Here is a 19705-nt window from a genome sequence, read left to right as displayed (position 1 = left end):
AACCCCAGCCTGCCAGCCAGTCTGTAGGGTAGGAATCGGCAGGGCCCCTAAGGGGAGGTTTGGGAAGCCCTGCGTGCCGGGTGTGGGCAGGGCTCTCCACGGTCGGGAGCCCTCTTTTCCTTGGGGAAAATTACCTCCCAGGTGCTGGAGGACCAAGTGGGGCCTGGAGAGGGAGTGGCACGGCCTGGGAGCACCCCCTTTCTGAATCAGAAGTCAGGATGGTTTGCCCAGTGCTAAGGCCAGCTTGTGGAACCAGGAACTGCCCAGGAAATCCCACGATGTGCGTGAGCTGGAGGGTTCCATGGGCTGGGCAGGAGGGGGTCCGAATATGAACCCACCCCTCCCCAGGATGCTGGTGCAGCTTCTCCCGTCCATCCTGGCCCTTTGTCTCCCTCCCCTCCCGGCTCTCGGGTGGTTAGGGCGCAGCCCCGGCCCGCTCACCGTCCACCAGCAGAGCCCAGAGCAGCCTCAGCCCGTTGACGCAGGTGTCCCTGTTCCTGGGGAAGGCGTCCAGGCGTTCCAGGATGCGCTCGCACAGCCCGGCCCTCCGCAGCTCATCTGTGGTCAGTCCTGCAGGTGGGCCCCGGCATTAGGACCACAGAGAACACCTGGAGGAAGCCCTCCCTGAGGGCCACCCCTTCTCTGTGGTCCTAGGGCACTGCAATCCCATGCATCCCACGCCAGTGGTGCCTACTTGGCCAGTTTCATGCCCAGCATGAGACCCAGAAACAAGGGTATGAGCCATCCCCTGGGCCACCGTTCCAGCACCTCCCGTCCCATTACTGGGCTGGGACCGGCCTCTGAGCTTTCCTTCCAAGATGGGACCACGACTGTGTTCTCTCAGGGCGATCACCTGGCATTGTTTGCCAGGTGGTCCCGATTTACACCTGCTGTCCCAACATGGCTACTCACGGCAGCCCTTTGGACTTCTCGGCGCGGGGTCAATGAAATGTGGTAAATTGCCTGGTGAGTGTAGGGGGGCTGGGGGCTGCGGGGCTCCAGGTGAGGCCCCAGCTTCCCTTTGGAGAGAACGATGCCCACCCGGTTAGTGGCTGGAGATGGGAAACGTGTAAAGCCCTCGGTGGTGACCCTCTCCCCACACCGTCCCCCGACTGCTCGCTGGTGGCCTCTGGAGCGGGGCCGGTGGGGCAGCAAGGGCTGGAACCCGAAACACGTCGGCGTGAAGCCCATGGGGGCGCCCGGCTGCGGCCCGTGCATGTTGCCAGAGGGACACGTGACTGTGAACATGGAAGCTGGGGACGGAGCAGCTGTCCCCTCGGGGCATCCAGGCGCTACCCGCCTGAGCCCTGCGCCCACGGGAGGGCGGCGCCCACCCTGGCTGGCGACGGTGAGCGGGCTGTGCACCGTGACCAGGGGCTGCTGCTCCTTGGGGTGGCTCTGCGCACGCTCAGCGGCACGGGGGCCGTGGTGCTGGCGCCGTGGCCGCCGGGTCCTGCCCCAGTGCTGCGCAGGCCAGCAGAAGAGGCCGGGGAACCCTGAGCTGGGGCCACTGTGGGAAGACAGCGGGCGGGGGCGGGGTCTCCGGGGAGGAAGCCGAGGTCGGGGCTCCGGCGCCCCGTAAGTGCTTATTGCACGACTGAGGCAAGGACCGGAGGGCTGGGGGCCCTGCCAGGGCTGTGAGCACGTGCGGTGTAAAGCATTACATGGAAATTCAGCCTAAATATTCAAGTGAGAAGGCAGTGAAGTATTTCCAGTTTAAAAATCGGAGGCCAGGGCTTCTCTAGTGGCGCAGTGGTTGGGAGTCCGCCTGCCGATGCAGGGGACACGGGTTCGTGCCCCGGTCCGGGAAGATCCCACATGCCGCGGAGCGGCTGGGCCCGTGAGCCATGGCCGCTGAGCCTGCGTGTCTGGAGCCCGTGCTCCGCAATGGGAGAGGCCACAACAGTGAGAGGCCCGCGTACCGCAAAAAAAAAAAAAAAAAAAAAATCGGAGGCCAGGCCTTCGGGCTCTCAGCTCCAGCCTCTCCCATCCCTCCTCAGCTGCCCTCCTGGGAGCCCACGCCTGGGACCCCATCCCACCTGCCTGGGCTCACACCACAGGACCCCTATGACCAGCTCGTTTCATGCCTAGAGATCAGCCAGAAGGGGGAGCAGCTGGTCCAGGGCCACAGAGGCAGGCCTCGGGCGGTGCCCCAGACTCCTGTCTGCGCCCTGCCTGTCATCCTGGGGTGGGGTTGGGTGCCCAGAGGGTCAGATGCCAGGGCGATGACTGGCGTGGGAGGGCGGGGGTAGGAGAAACCAGCTGTGCCCGGAGCCCACCTTGGCCCCGGGTGCGGAGCAGCAGGGAGCAGGCACACGGCTGTGCGTCAAGGACCCTGTCGTGCTGCTTCACGATGCCGACCAACACCTCCGCCAGCTCCGCCGGCCACGGCACACCTGGCAGTGTGGGGGGGCAGAGTGAGACGGCGTACGAGCAGGTGGCGGGAGGGGGTGTGGACCAGACCCTGATGGGAGTCTGCAGGGCGTCACACGTGGGCCCCTGGGTGGACAAGCAGACGGGTGACCAGACGCGATCAGTCAGGCTGTGTTGAGTGCTTGCCACGCGTCTGCCGTAGGGATCTTCTTCCAGCAGCTCTACAAGATCGATCCTCATTTGACAGATGAGAAAACGGAGGGTCAGGGATATGAGCCCTTGCTTTGAACCTAGCCTATCTGACTCCAGAACCCTTGGCCGTTACTGCCTTGAGAGGGGACATCTGTGGGTCCCTTAGACCTTCCTCTGGGCCAGGGTGTGTGCTGGCAAGGGGGGAAGGCAGTGGTGGACAGCCGGGGGTCCACAGAGCTGCGCCGCTCCCTAACTGCTGCTTCACCTCTCTCAGCCTGTGTCCTTCTGGTAAGAATGACAAGGACAAAAGTGCTGGCACCAGGGAAGCCAAGCCATGGCTATCCCGTCTCCAGGCGAGGCTGGCTGAGGCAGGTGTGGCTCTGGGGTGACAGCCGAGGCCAGTCTTGGGAAGGGGCCCAGCAGCCTCTCTCACTCTCTCTGGGAAGGCAGAATCTCTTCCCATGGACTCTCTCCTCTCCACAGCCTTGCACCAGACGGGGTCACGGGGAAGGAGAGGGAGGGGAAGGGAAATGGCCAAGGTGGGGTCTCTGCTGCCTCATTAGAGGGCTGGCACTGGGCCCTTATGGTCTCTGCTGTCCCGGCCACTGGGACGACCATCTATGGAAGGAAGATCGGTGGACGGACGGATGGAGAGACGGGTGGATGGATGGACGGACGGATGGAGAGACGGGTGGATGGATGGACGGACGGATGGAGAGACGGGTGGATGGATGGACGGACGGGTGGAGAGACGGGTGGATGGATGGACGGACGGGTGGAGAGACGGGTGGATGGATGGACGGACGGGTGGAGAGACGGGTGGATGGATGGACGGACGGGTGGAGAGACGGGTGGATGGATGGACGGACGGGTGGAGGGACGGGTGGATGGATGGACGGACGGGTGGAGGGACGGGTGGATGGATGGACGGACGGGTGGAGGGACGGGTGGATGGATGGACGGACGGGTGGAGGGACGGGTGGATGGATGGACGGACGGGTGGAGGGACGGGTGGATGGATGGACGGACGGGTGGAGGGACGGGTGGATGGATGGACGGACGGGTGGAGGGACGGGTGGATGGATGGAAGGACGGGTGGAGGGACGGGTGGATGGATGGACGGACGGGTGGAGGGACGGGTGGATGGATGGACGGACGGGTGGAGGGACGGGTGGATGGATGGACGGACGGGTGGAGGGACGGGTGGATGGATGGACGGACGGGTGGAGGGACGGGTGGATGGAGGGACGGGTGGATGGATGGACGGACGGGTGGAGGGACGGGTGGATGGATGGACGGACGGGTGGAGGGACGGGTGGATGGATGGACGGACGGGTGGAGGGACGGGTGGATGGATGGACGGGTGGATGGATGGACGGACGGGTGGAGGGACGGGTGGATGGATGGACGGACGGGTGGAGGGACGGGTGGATGGATGGACGGACGGGTGGAGGGACGGGTGGATGGATGGACGGACGGGTGGAGGGACGGGTGGATGGATGGACGGACGGGTGGAGGGACGGGTGGATGGATGGACGGACGGGTGGAGGGACGGGTGGATGGATGGACGGACGGGTGGAGGGACGGGTGGATGCATGGACGGACGGGTGGAGGGACGGGTGGATGCATGGACGGACGGGTGGAGGGACGGGTGGATGCATGGACGGACGGGTGGAGGGACGGGTGGATGCATGGACGGACGGGTGGAGGGACGGGTGGATGCATGGACGGACGGGTGGAGGGACGGGTGGATGCATGGACGGACGGGTGGAGGGACGGGTGGATGGATGGATGGAGGGGTGGAGGGACGGGTGGATGGATGGACGGACGGGTGGATGGATGGACGGACGGGTGGATGGATGGACGGACGGGTGGAGGGACGGGTGGATGGATGGACGGACGGGTGGAGGGACGGGTGGATGGATGGACGGACGGGTGGAGGGACGGGTGGATGGATGGACGGACGGGTGGAGGGACGGGTGGATGGATGGACGGACGGGTGGAGGGACGGGTGGATGGATGGACGGACGGGTGGAGGGACGGGTGGATGGATGGACGGACGGGTGGAGGGACGGGTGGATGGATGGACGGACGGGTGGAGGGACGGGTGGATGGATGGACGGACGGGTGGAGGGACGGGTGGATGGATGGACGGACGGGTGGAGGGACGGGTGGATGGATGGACGGACGGGTGGAGGGACGGGTGGATGGATGGACGGACGGGTGGAGGGACGGGTGGAGAGACGGGTGGACGGGTGGAGGGACGGGTGGAGAGACGGGTGGATGGATGGATGGACGGGTGGAGAGACGGGTGGATGGATGGATGGACGGGTGGAGAGACGGGTGGATGGATGGATGGACGGGTGGAGAGACGGGTGGATGGATGGATGGACGGGTGGAGAGACGGGTGGATGGATGGATGGAGAGATGGGTGGATGGATGGATGGAGAGACGGGTGGATGGAGGGATGGACGGAGAGACGGGTGGATGGATGGATGGACGAGTGGAGAGACGGGTGGGTGGGTGGAGGGACGGATGGAGACACGGGTGGGTGGATGGATGGACGGGTGGAGAGACGGGTGGATGGAGGGACGGACGGGTGGAGAGACGGGTGGATGGATGGACGGACGGGTGAAGGGACGGGTGGAGAGACGGGTGGATGGATGGACGGACGGGTGGAGAGACGGGTGGATGGATGGACGGACGGGTGGAGGGACGGGTGGATGGATGGACGGACGGGTGGAGGGACGGGTGGATGGATGGACGGACGGGTGGAGGGACGGGTGGATGGATGGACGGACGGGTGGAGGGACGGGTGGATGGATGGACGGACGGGTGGAGGGACGGGTGGATGGATGGACGGACGGGTGGAGGGACGGGTGGATGGATGGACGGACGGGTGGAGTGACGGGTGGATGGATGGACGGACGGGTGGAGGGACGGGTGGATGGATGGACGGACGGGTGGAGGGACGGGTGGATGGATGGACGGACGGGTGGAGGGACGGGTGGATGGATGGACGGACGGGTGGAGGGACGGGTGGATGGATGGACGGACGGGTGGAGGGACGGGTGGATGGATGGACGGACGGGTGGAGGGACGGGTGGAGAGACGGGTGGATGGATGGACGGGTGGAGAGACGGGTGGATGGATGGATGGAGAGATGGGTGGATGGATGGATGGAGAGACGGGTGGATGGAGGGATGGACGGAGAGACGGGTGGATGGATGGATGGACGGGTGGAGAGACGGGTGGGTGGGTGGAGGGACAGATGGAGACACGGGTGGGTGGATGGATGGACGGGTGGATGGATGGATGGACGGATGGAGAGACGGGTGGATGGATGGACGGACGGGTGGAGAGACGGGTGGATGGATGGACGGACGGGTGGAGAGACGGGTGGATGGATGGACGGACGGGTGGAGGGACGGGTGGATGGATGGACGGACGGGTGGAGGGACGGGTGGATGGATGGACGGACGGGTGGAGGGACGGGTGGATGGATGGACGGACGGGTGGAGGGACGGGTGGATGGATGGACGGACGGGTGGAGGGACGGGTGGATGGATGGACGGGTGGATGGATGGACGGACGGGTGGAGGGACGGGTGGATGGATGGACGGACGGGTGGAGGGACGGGTGGATGGATGGACGGACGGGTGGAGGGACGGGTGGATGGATGGACGGACGGGTGGAGGGACGGACGGGTGGATGGATGGACGGACGGGTGGAGAGACGGGTGGATGGATGGACGGACGGGTGGAGGGACGGGTGGATGGATGGACGGACGGGTGGAGGGACGGGTGGATGGATGGACGGACGGGTGGAGGGACGGGTGGATGGATGGACGGACGGGTGGAGGGACGGGTGGATGGATGGACGGACGGGTGGAGGGACGGGTGGATGGATGGACGGACGGGTGGAGGGACGGGTGGATGGATGGACGGACGGGTGGAGGGACGGGTGGATGGATGGACGGACGGGTGGAGGGACGGGTGGATGGATGGACGGACGGGTGGAGGGACGGGTGGATGGATGGACGGACGGGTGGAGGGACGGGTGGATGCATGGACGGACGGGTGGAGGGACGGGTGGATGCATGGACGGACGGGTGGAGGGACGGGTGGATGCATGGACGGACGGGTGGAGGGACGGGTGGATGGATGGACGGACGGGTGGAGGGACGGGTGGATGGATGGACGGACGGGTGGAGGGACGGGTGGATGGATGGACGGACGGGTGGAGGGACGGGTGGATGGATGGACGGACGGGTGGAGGGACGGGTGGATGCATGGACGGACGGGTGGAGGGACGGGTGGATGCATGGACGGACGGGTGGAGGGACGGGTGGATGCATGGACGGACGGGTGGAGGGACGGGTGGATGCATGGACGGACGGGTGGAGGGACGGGTGGATGGATGGACGGACGGGTGGAGGGACGGGTGGATGGATGGACGGACGGGTGGAGGGACGGGTGGATGGATGGACGGACGGGTGGAGGGACGGGTGGATGGATGGACGGACGGGTGGAGGGACGGGTGGATGGATGGACGGACGGGTGGAGGGACGGGTGGATGGATGGACGGACGGGTGGAGGGACGGGTGGATGGATGGACGGACGGGTGGAGGGACGGGTGGATGGATGGACGGACGGGTGGAGGGACGGGTGGATGGATGGACGGACGGGTGGAGGGACGGGTGGATGGATGGACGGACGGGTGGAGGGACGGGTGGATGGATGGACGGACGGGTGGAGGGACGGGTGGAGAGACGGGTGGATGGATGGACGGGTGGAGAGACGGGTGGATGGATGGATGGAGAGATGGGTGGATGGATGGATGGAGAGACGGGTGGATGGAGGGATGGACGGAGAGACGGGTGGATGGATGGATGGACGGGTGGAGAGACGGGTGGGTGGGTGGAGGGACAGATGGAGACACGGGTGGGTGGATGGATGGACGGGTGGATGGATGGACGGACGGATGGAGAGACGGGTGGATGGATGGACGGACGGGTGGAGAGACGGGTGGATGGATGGACGGACGGGTGGAGAGACGGGTGGATGGATGGACGGACGGGTGGAGGGACGGGTGGATGGATGGACGGACGGGTGGAGGGACGGGTGGATGGATGGACGGACGGGTGGAGGGACGGGTGGATGGATGGACGGACGGGTGGAGGGACGGGTGGATGGATGGACGGACGGGTGGAGGGACGGGTGGATGGATGGACGGACGCGTGGAGGGACGGGTGGATGGATGGACGGGTGGATGGATGGACGGACGGGTGGAGGGACGGGTGGATGGATGGACGGACGGGTGGAGGGACGGGTGGATGGATGGACGGACGGGTGGAGAGACGGGTGGATGGATGGACGGACGGGTGGAGGGACGGGTGGATGGATGGACGGACGGGTGGAGGGACGGGTGGATGCATGGACGGACGGGTGGAGGGACGGGTGGATGCATGGACGGACGGGTGGAGGGACGGGTGGATGGATGGACGGACGGGTGGAGGGACGGGTGGATGGATGGACGGACGGGTGGAGGGACGGGTGGATGGATGGACGGACGGGTGGAGGGACGGGTGGATGGATGGACGGACGGGTGGAGGGACGGGTGGATGGATGGACGGACGGGTGGAGGGACGGGTGGATGGATGGACGGACGGGTGGAGGGACGGGTGGATGGATGGACGGACGGGTGGAGGGACGGGTGGATGGATGGACGGACGGGTGGAGGGACGGGTGGATGGATGGACGGACGGGTGGAGGGACGGGTGGATGGATGGACGGACGGGTGGAGGGACGGGTGGATGGATGGACGGACGGGTGGAGGGACGGGTGGATGGATGGACGGACGGGTGGAGGGACGGGTGGATGGATGGACGGACGGGTGGAGTGACGGGTGGATGGATGGACGGACGGGTGGAGGGACGGGTGGATGGATGGACGGACGGGTGGAGGGACGGGTGGATGGATGGACGGACGGGTGGAGGGACGGGTGGATGCATGGACGGACGGGTGGAGGGACGGGTGGATGGATGGACGGACGGGTGGAGGGACGGGTGGATGGATGGACGGACGGGTGGAGGGACGGGTGGATGGATGGACGGACGGGTGGAGGGACGGGTGGATGGATGGACGGACGGGTGGAGGGACGGGTGGATGGATGGACGGACGGGTGGAGGGACGGGTGGATGGATGGACGGACGGGTGGAGGGACGGGTGGATGGATGGACGGACGGGTGGAGGGACGGGTGGATGGATGGACGGACGGGTGGAGGGAAGGGTGGATGGATGGACGGACGGGTGGAGGGACGGGTGGATGGATGGACGGACGGGTGGAGGGACGGGTGGATGGATGGACGGACGGGTGGAGGGACGGGTGGATGGATGGACGGACGGTGGAGAGACGGGTGGATGGATGGACGGACGGGTGGAGGGACGGGTGGAGAGACGGGTGGATGGATGGACGGGTGGAGCGACGGGTGGATGGATGGATGGAGAGATGGGTGGATGGATGGATGGAGAGACGGGTGGATGGAGGGATGGACGGAGAGACGGGTGGATGGATGGATGGACGGGTGGAGAGACGGGTGGGTGGGTGGAGGGACAGATGGAGACACGGGTGGGTGGATGGATGGACGGGTGGATGGATGGACGGACGGATGGAGAGACGGGTGGATGGATGGACGGACGGGTGGAGAGACGGGTGGATGGATGGACGGACGGGTGGAGAGACGGGTGGATGGATGGACGGACGGGTGGAGGGACGGGTGGATGGATGGACGGACGGGTGGAGGGACGGGTGGATGGATGGATGGACGGATGGAGAGACGGGTGGATGGATGGACGGACGGGTGGAGAGACGGGTGGATGGAGGGATGGACGGAGAGACGGGTGGATGGATGGATGGACGGATGGAGAGACGGGTGGATGGATGGATGGACGGATGGAGAGACGGGTGGATGGATGGATGGACGGATGGAGAGACGGGTGGATGGAGGGACGGACGGATGGAGAGACGGGTGGATGGATGGACGGATGGAGAGACGGGTGGATGGATGGATGGACGGATGGAGAGACGGGTGGATGGATGGATGGACGGGTGGAGAGACGGGTGGATGGATGGATGGACGGGTGGAGAGACGGGTGGATGGATGGAAGGACGGATGGAGAGACGGGTGGATGGATGGATGGACGGGTGGAGAGACGGGTGGGTGGGTGGACGGACGGGTGGAGGGACGGGTGGATGGATGGACGGACGGGTGGAGGGACGGGTGGATGGATGGACGGACGGATGGAGAGACGGGTGGATGGATGGACGGACGGATGGAGAGACGGGTGGATGGATGGACGGACGGGTGGAGAGACGGGTGGATGGATGGACGGACGGGTGGAGAGACGGGTGGATGGATGGACGGACGGGTGGAGAGACGGGTGGATGGAGGGACGGACGGGTGGAGAGACGGGTGGATGGATGGACGGACGGGTGGAGAGACGGGTGGATGGATGGACGGACGGGTGGAGAGACGGGTGGATGGATGGACGGACGGGTGGAGAGACGGGTGGATGGATGGACGGACGGGTGGAGAGACGGGTGGATGGATGGACGGACGGGTGGAGAGACGGGTGGATGGATGGACGGACGGGTGGAGAGACGGGTGGATGGAGGGATGGACGGAGAGACGGGTGGATGGATGGATGGACGGATGGAGAGACGGGTGGATGGATGGATGGACGGATGGAGAGACGGGTGGATGGATGGACGGACGGATGGAGAGACGGGTGGATGGAGGGACGGACGGATGGAGAGACGGGTGGATGGATGGACGGATGGAGAGACGGGTGGATGGATGGACGGATGGAGAGACGGGTGGATGGATGGACGGACGGATGGAGAGACGGGTGGATGGATGGACGGACGGATGGAGAGACGGGTGGATGGATGGACGGACGGATGGAGAGACGGGTGGATGGATGGACGGACGGGTGGAGAGACGGGTGGATGGATGGACGGACGGGTGGAGGGACGGGTGGAGAGACGGGTGGATGGATGGATGGACGGGTGGAGAGACGGGTGGATGGATGGATGGAGAGATGGGTGGATGGATGGATGGAGAGACGGGTGGATGGAGGGATGGACGGAGAGACGGGTGGATGGATGGATGGACGGGTGGAGAGACGGGTGGATGGATGGATGGACGGATGGAGAGACGGGTGGATGGAGGGACGGACGGATGGAGAGACGGGTGGATGGATGGACGGACGGGTGGAGAGACGGGTGGATGGATGGACGGACGGGTGAAGGGACGGGTGGAGAGACGAGTGGATGGATGGATGGACGGGTGGAGAGACGGGTGGATGGATGGATGGAGAGATGGGTGGATGGATGGATGGACGGATGGAGAGACGAGTGGATGGATGGATGGACGGGTGGATGGATGGACGGACGGATGGAGAGACGGGTGGATGGATGGACGGACGGGTGGAGTGACGGGTGGATGGATGGATGGACGGGTGGAGAGACGGGTGGGTGGGTGGAGGGACGGATGGAGACACGGGTGGGTGGATGGATGGACGGGTGGAGAGACGGGTGGATGGATGGATGGACGGATGGAGAGATGGGTGGATGGATGGGTGGACGGATTGAGAGACGGGTGGATGAATGGATGGACGGATGGAGAGACGGGTGGATGGATGGATGGACGGGTGGATGGATGGACGGACGGATGGAGAGATGGGTGGATGGATGGACGGACGGATGGAGAGACGGGTGGATGGATGGATGGACGGATGGAGAGACGGGTGGATGGATGGACGGACGGGTGGAGAGACGGGTGGATGGATGGACGGACGGGTGGAGAGACGGGTGGATGGATGGACGGACGGGTGGAGAGACGGGTGGATGGATGGACGGACGGGTGGAGAGAGGGGTGGATGGATGGACGGACGGGTGGAGAGACGGGTGGATGGATGGACGGACGGGTGGAGAGACGGGTGGATGGATGGACGGACGGGTGGAGAGACGGGTGGATGGATGGACGGACGGGTGGAGAGACGGGTGGATGGATGGACGGACGGGTGGAGAGACGGGTGGATGGATGGACGGACGGGTGGAGAGACGGGTGGATGGATGGACGGACGGGTGGAGAGACGGGTGGATGGATGGACGGACGGGTGGAGAGACGGGTGGATGGATGGACGGACGGGTGGAGAGACGGGTGGATGGATGGACGGACGGGTGGAGAGACGGGTGGATGGATGGACGGACGGGTGGAGAGACGGGTGGATGGATGGACGGACGGGTGGAGAGACGGGTGGATGGATGGACGGACGGGTGAAGGGACGGGTGGAGAGACGGGTGGATGGATGGATGGACGGGTGGAGAGACGGGTGGATGGATGGATGGACGGGTGGAGAGACGGGTGGATGGATGGATGGAGAGATGGGTGGATGGATGGATGGAGAGACGGGTGGATGGAGGGATGGACGGAGAGACGGGTGGATGGATGGATGGACGGGTGGAGAGACGGGTGGGTGGGTGGAGGGACAGATGGAGACACGGGTGGGTGGATGGATGGACGGGTGGATGGATGGACGGACGGATGGAGAGACGGGTGGATGGATGGACGGACGGATGGAGAGACGGGTGGATGGATGGACGGACGGGTGGAGAGACGGGTGGATGGATGGACGGACGGGTGGAGAGACGGGTGGATGGATGGACGGACGGGTGGAGAGACGGGTGGATGGATGGACGGACGGGTGGAGAGACGGGTGGATGGATGGACGGACGGGTGGAGAGACGGGTGGATGGATGGACGGACGGGTGGAGAGACGGGTGGATGGATGGACGGACGGGTGGAGAGACGGGTGGATGGAGGGATGGACGGAGAGACGGGTGGATGGATGGATGGACGGATGGAGAGACGGGTGGATGGATGGATGGACGGATGGAGAGACGGGTGGATGGATGGATGGACGGATGGAGAGACGGGTGGATGGATGGACGGATGGAGAGACGGGTGGATGGATGGACGGACGGGTGGAGGGACGGGTGGATGGATGGACGGACGGGTGGAGGGACGGGTGGATGGATGGACGGACGGGTGGAGGGACGGGTGGATGGATGGACGGACGGGTGGAGGGACGGGTGGATGGATGGACGGACGCGTGGAGGGACGGGTGGATGGATGGACGGGTGGATGGATGGACGGACGGGTGGAGGGACGGGTGGATGGATGGACGGACGGGTGGAGGGACGGGTGGATGGATGGACGGACGGGTGGAGAGACGGGTGGATGGATGGACGGACGGGTGGAGGGACGGGTGGATGGATGGACGGACGGGTGGAGGGACGGGTGGATGCATGGACGGACGGGTGGAGGGACGGGTGGATGCATGGACGGACGGGTGGAGGGACGGGTGGATGGATGGACGGACGGGTGGAGGGACGGGTGGATGGATGGACGGACGGGTGGAGGGACGGGTGGATGGATGGACGGACGGGTGGAGGGACGGGTGGATGGATGGACGGACGGGTGGAGGGACGGGTGGATGGATGGACGGACGGGTGGAGGGACGGGTGGATGGATGGACGGACGGATGGAGAGACGGGTGGATGGATGGACGGACGGGTGGAGAGACGGGTGGATGGATGGACGGACGGGTGGAGAGACGGGTGGATGGATGGACGGACGGGTGGAGAGACGGGTGGATGGAGGGACGGACGGGTGGAGAGACGGGTGGATGGATGGACGGACGGGTGGAGAGACGGGTGGATGGATGGACGGACGGGTGGAGAGACGGGTGGATGGATGGACGGACGGGTGGAGAGACGGGTGGATGGATGGACGGACGGGTGGAGAGACGGGTGGATGGATGGACGGACGGGTGGAGAGACGGGTGGATGGATGGACGGACGGGTGGAGAGACGGGTGGATGGAGGGATGGACGGAGAGACGGGTGGATGGATGGATGGACGGATGGAGAGACGGGTGGATGGATGGATGGACGGATGGAGAGACGGGTGGATGGATGGACGGACGGATGGAGAGACGGGTGGATGGAGGGACGGACGGATGGAGAGACGGGTGGATGGATGGACGGATGGAGAGACGGGTGGATGGATGGACGGATGGAGAGACGGGTGGATGGATGGACGGACGTATGGAGAGACGGGTGGATGGATGGACGGACGGATGGAGAGACGGGTGGATGGATGGACGGACGGATGGAGAGACGGGTGGATGGATGGACGGACGGGTGGAGAGACGGGTGGATGGATCGACGGACGGGTGAAGGGACGGGTGGAGAGACGGGTGGATGGATGGATGGACGGGTGGAGAGACGGGTGGATGGATGGATGGAGAGATGGGTGGATGGATGGATGGAGAGACGGGTGGATGGAGGGATGGACGGAGAGACGGGTGGATGGATGGATGGACGGGTGGAGAGACGGGTGGATGGATGGATGGACGGATGGAGAGACGGGTGGATGGAGGGACGGACGGATGGAGAGACGGGTGGATGGATGGACGGACGGGTGGAGAGACGGGTGGATGGATGGACGGACGGGTGAAGGGACGGGTGGAGAGACGAGTGGATGGATGGATGGACGGGTGGAGAGACGGGTGGATGGATGGATGGAGAGATGGGTGGATGGATGGATGGACGGATGGAGAGACGAGTGGATGGATGGATGGACGGGTGGATGGATGGACGGACGGGTGGAGAGACGGGTGGATGGATGGACGGACGGATGGAGTGACGGGTGGATGGATGGATGGACGGGTGGAGAGACGGGTGGGTGGGTGGAGGGACGGATGGAGACACGGGTGGGTGGATGGATGGACGGGTGGAGAGACGGGTGGATGGATGGATGGACGGATGGAGAGATGGGTGGATGGATGGGTGGACGGATTGAGAGACGGGTGGATGAATGGATGGACGGATGGAGAGACGGGTGGATGGATGGATGGACGGGTGGATGGATGGACGGACGGATGGAGAGATGGGTGGATGGATGGACGGACGGATGGAGAGACGGGTGGATGGATGGACGGACGGATGGAGAGACGGGTGGATGGATGGACGGACGGGTGGAGAGACGGGTGGATGGATGGACGGACGGGTGGAGAGACGGGTGGATGGATGGACGGACGGGTGGAGAGACGGGTGGATGGATGGACGGACGGGTGGAGAGACGGGTGGATGGATGGACGGACGGGTGGAGAGACGGGTGGATGGATGGATGGACGGGTGGAGAGACGGGTGGATGGATGGACGGACGGGTGGAGAGACGGGTGGATGGATGGACGGACGGGTGGAGAGACGGGTGGATGGATGGACGGACGGGTGGAGAGACGGGTGGATGGATGGATGGACGGGTGGAGAGACGGGTGGATGGATGGACGGACGGGTGGAGAGACGGGTGGATGGATGGACGGACGGGTGGAGAGACGGGTGGATGGATGGACGGACGGGTGGAGAGACGGGTGGATGGATGGACGGACGGGTGGAGAGACGGGTGGATGGATGGACGGACGGGTGGAGAGACGGGTGGATGGATGGACGGACGGGTGGAGAGACGGGTGGATGGATGGACGGACGGGTGAAGGGACGGGTGGAGAGACGGGTGGATGGATGGATGGACGGGTGGAGAGACGGGTGGATGGATGGATGGACGGGTGGAGAGACGGGTGGATGGATGGATGGAGAGATGGGTGGATGGATGGATGGAGAGACGGGTGGATGGAGGGATGGACGGAGAGACGGGTGGATGGATGGATGGACGGGTGGAGAGACGGGTGGGTGGGTGGAGGGACAGATGGAGACACGGGTGGGTGGATGGATGGACGGGTGGATGGATGGACGGACGGATGGAGAGACGGGTGGATGGATGGACGGACGGATGGAGAGACGGGTGGATGGATGGACGGACGGGTGGAGAGACGGGTGGATGGATGGACGGACGGGTGGAGAGACGGGTGGATGGATGGACGGACGGGTGGAGAGACGGGTGGATGGATGGACGGACGGGTGGAGAGACGGGTGGATGGATGGACGGACGGGTGGAGAGACGGGTGGATGGATGGACGGACGGGTGGAGAGACGGGTGGATGGATGGACGGACGGGTGGAGAGACGGGTGGATGGAGGGATGGACGGAGAGACGGGTGGATGGATGGATGGACGGATGGAGAGACGGGTGGATGGATGGATGGACGGATGGAGAGACGGGTGGATGGATGGATGGACGGATGGAGAGACGGGTGGATGGATGGACGGATGGAGAGACGGGTGGATGGATGGACGGACGGGTGGAGGGACGGGTGGATGGATGGACGGACGGGTGGAGGGACGGGTGGATGGATGGACGGACGGGTGGAGGGACGGGTGGATGGATGGACGGACGGGTGGAGGGACGGGTGGATGGATGGACGGACGCGTGGAGGGACGGGTGGATGGATGGACGGGTGGATGGATGGACGGACGGGTGGAGGGACGGGTGGATGGATGGACGGACGGGTGGAGGGACGGGTGGATGGATGGACGGACGGGTGGAGAGACGGGTGGATGGATGGACGGACGGGTGGAGGGACGGGTGGATGGATGGACGGACGGGTGGAGGGACGGGTGGATGCATGGACGGACGGGTGGAGGGACGGGTGGATGCATGGACGGACGGGTGGAGGGACGGGTGGATGGATGGACGGACGGGTGGAGGGACGGGTGGATGGATGGACGGACGGGTGGAGGGACGGGTGGATGGATGGACGGACGGGTGGAGGGACGGGTGGATGGATGGACGGACGGGTGGAGGGACGGGTGGATGGATGGACGGACGGGTGGAGGGACGGGTGGATGGATGGACGGACGGGTGGAGGGACGGGTGGATGGATGGACGGACGGGTGGAGGGACGGGTGGATGGATGGACGGACGGGTGGAGGGACGGGTGGATGGATGGACGGACGGGTGGAGGGACGGGTGGATGGATGGACGGACGGGTGGAGGGACGGGTGGATGGATGGACGGACGGGTGGAGGGACGGGTGGATGGATGGACGGACGGGTGGAGTGACGGGTGGATGGATGGACGGACGGGTGGAGGGACGGGTGGATGGATGGACGGATGGGTGGAGGGACGGGTGGATGGATGGACGGACGGGTGGAGGGACGGGTGGATGCATGGACGGACGGGTGGAGGGACGGGTGGATGGATGGACGGACGGGTGGAGGGACGGGTGGATGGATGGACGGACGGGTGGAGGGACGGGTGGATGGATGGACGGACGGGTGGAGGGACGGGTGGATGGATGGACGGACGGGTGGAGGGACGGGTGGATGGATGGACGGACGGGTGGAGGGACGGGTGGATGGATGGACGGACGGGTGGAGGGACGGGTGGATGGATGGACGGACGGGTGGAGGGACGGGTGGATGGATGGACGGACGGGTGGAGGGAAGGGTGGATGGATGGACGGACGGGTGGAGGGACGGGTGGATGGATGGACGGACGGGTGGAGGGACGGGTGGATGGATGGACGGACGGGTGGAGGGACGGGTGGATGGATGGACGGACGGTGGAGAGACGGGTGGATGGATGGACGGACGGGTGGAGGGACGGGTGGAGAGACGGGTGGATGGATGGACGGGTGGAGCGACGGGTGGATGGATGGATGGAGAGATGGGTGGATGGATGGATGGAGAGACGGGTGGATGGAGGGATGGACGGAGAGACGGGTGGATGGATGGATGGACGGGTGGAGAGACGGGTGGGTGGGTGGAGGGACAGATGGAGACACGGGTGGGTGGATGGATGGACGGGTGGATGGATGGACGGACGGATGGAGAGACGGGTGGATGGATGGACGGACGGGTGGAGAGACGGGTGGATGGATGGACGGACGGGTGGAGAGACGGGTGGATGGATGGACGGACGGGTGGAGGGACGGGTGGATGGATGGACGGACGGGTGGAGGGACGGGTGGATGGATGGATGGACGGATGGAGAGACGGGTGGATGGATGGACGGACGGGTGGAGAGACGGGTGGATGGAGGGATGGACGGAGAGACGGGTGGATGGATGGATGGACGGATGGAGAGACGGGTGGATGGATGGATGGACGGATGGAGAGACGGGTGGATGGATGGATGGACGGATGGAGAGACGGGTGGATGGAGGGACGGACGGATGGAGAGACGGGTGGATGGATGGACGGATGGAGAGACGGGTGGATGGATGGATGGACGGATGGAGAGACGGGTGGATGGATGGATGGACGGGTGGAGAGACGGGTGGATGGATGGATGGACGGGTGGAGAGACGGGTGGATGGATGGATGGACGGATGGAGAGACGGGTGGATGGATGGATGGACGGGTGGAGAGACGGGTGGGTGGGTGGACGGACGGGTGGAGGGACGGGTGGATGGATGGACGGACGGGTGGAGGGACGGGTGGATGGATGGACGGACGGATGGAGAGACGGGTGGATGGATGGACGGACGGATGGAGAGACGGGTGGATGGATGGACGGACGGGTGGAGAGACGGGTGGATGGATGGACGGACGGGTGGAGAGACGGGTGGATGGATGGACGGACGGGTGGAGAGACGGGTGGATGGAGGGACGGACGGGTGGAGAGACGGGTGGATGGATGGACGGACGGGTGGAGAGACGGGTGGATGGATGGACGGACGGGTGGAGAGACGGGTGGATGGATGGACGGACGGGTGGAGAGACGGGTGGATGGATGGACGGACGGGTGGAGAGACGGGTGGATGGATGGACGGACGGGTGGAGAGACGGGTGGATGGATGGACGGACGGGTGGAGAGACGGGTGGATGGAGGGATGGACGGAGAGACGGGTGGATGGATGGATGGACGGATGGAGAGACGGGTGGATGGATGGATGGACGGATGGAGAGACGGGTGGATGGATGGACGGACGGATGGAGAGACGGGTGGATGGAGGGACGGACGGATGGAGAGACGGGTGGATGGATGGACGGATGGAGAGACGGGTGGATGGATGGACGGATGGAGAGACGGGTGGATGGATGGACGGACGGATGGAGAGACGGGTGGATGGATGGACGGACGGATGGAGAGACGGGTGGATGGATGGACGGACGGATGGAGAGACGGGTGGATGGATGGACGGACGGGTGGAGAGACGGGTGGATGGATCGACGGACGGGTGAAGGGACGGGTGGAGAGACGGGTGGATGGATGGATGGACGGGTGGAGAGACGGGTGGATGGATGGATGGAGAGATGGGTGGATGGATGGATGGAGAGACGGGTGGATGGAGGGATGGACGGAGAGACGGGTGGATGGATGGATGGACGGGTGGAGAGACGGGTGGATGGATGGATGGACGGATGGAGAGACGGGTGGATGGAGGGACGGACGGATGGAGAGACGGGTGGATGGATGGACGGACGGGTGGAGAGACGGGTGGATGGATGGACGGACGGGTGAAGGGACGGGTGGAGAGACGAGTGGATGGATGGATGGACGGGTGGAGAGACGGGTGGATGGATGGATGGAGAGATGGGTGGATGGATGGATGGACGGATGGAGAGACGAGTGGATGGATGGATGGACGGGTGGATGGATGGACGGACGGATGGAGAGACGGGTGGATGGATGGACGGACGGATGGAGTGACGGGTGGATGGATGGATGGACGGGTGGAGAGACGGGTGGGTGGGTGGAGGGACGGATGGAGACACGGGTGGGTGGATGGATGGACGGGTGGAGAGACGGGTGGATGGATGGATGGACGGATGGAGAGATGGGTGGATGGATGGGTGGACGGATTGAGAGACGGGTGGATGAATGGATGGACGGATGGAGAGACGGGTGGATGGATGGATGGACGGGTGGATGGATGGACGGACGGATGGAGAGATGGGTGGATGGATGGACGGACGGATGGAGAGACGGGTGGATGGATGGACGGACGGATGGAGAGACGGGTGGATGGATGGACGGACGGGTGGAGAGACGGGTGGATGGATGGACGGACGGGTGGAGAGACGGGTGGATGGATGGACGGACGGGTGGAGAGACGGGTGGATGGATGGACGGACGGGTGGAGAGACGGGTGGATGGATGGACGGACG

At 65.2% G+C, this 19705-nt stretch overlaps 1 protein-coding gene across 1 annotated transcript in view; it reads right to left on the bottom strand.

Annotated features, from left to right (window-relative positions):
* Positions 1–19705, bottom strand: part of STKLD1 (serine/threonine kinase like domain containing 1) — a 48441-nt gene that overhangs the window by 2311 nt on the left and 26425 nt on the right. The window contains exons 13-14 of the mRNA XM_032635192.1: positions 2280–2396; positions 442–570 (exon numbers count right to left, since the gene is read on the bottom strand). Of these exons, the coding sequence (XP_032491083.1) occupies positions 442–570; positions 2280–2396 (246 nt within the window). The remainder of the gene's footprint in view (positions 1–441; positions 571–2279; positions 2397–19705) is intronic.

This window comes from Phocoena sinus, chromosome 6 (assembly GCF_008692025.1).
Source record: "Phocoena sinus isolate mPhoSin1 chromosome 6, mPhoSin1.pri, whole genome shotgun sequence".
Classification (NCBI taxonomy): domain Eukaryota; kingdom Metazoa; phylum Chordata; class Mammalia; order Artiodactyla; family Phocoenidae; genus Phocoena; species Phocoena sinus.
Note: the sequence above shows the minus strand (reverse complement) of the source record. Positions and strands in the feature narration are given on the sequence as shown.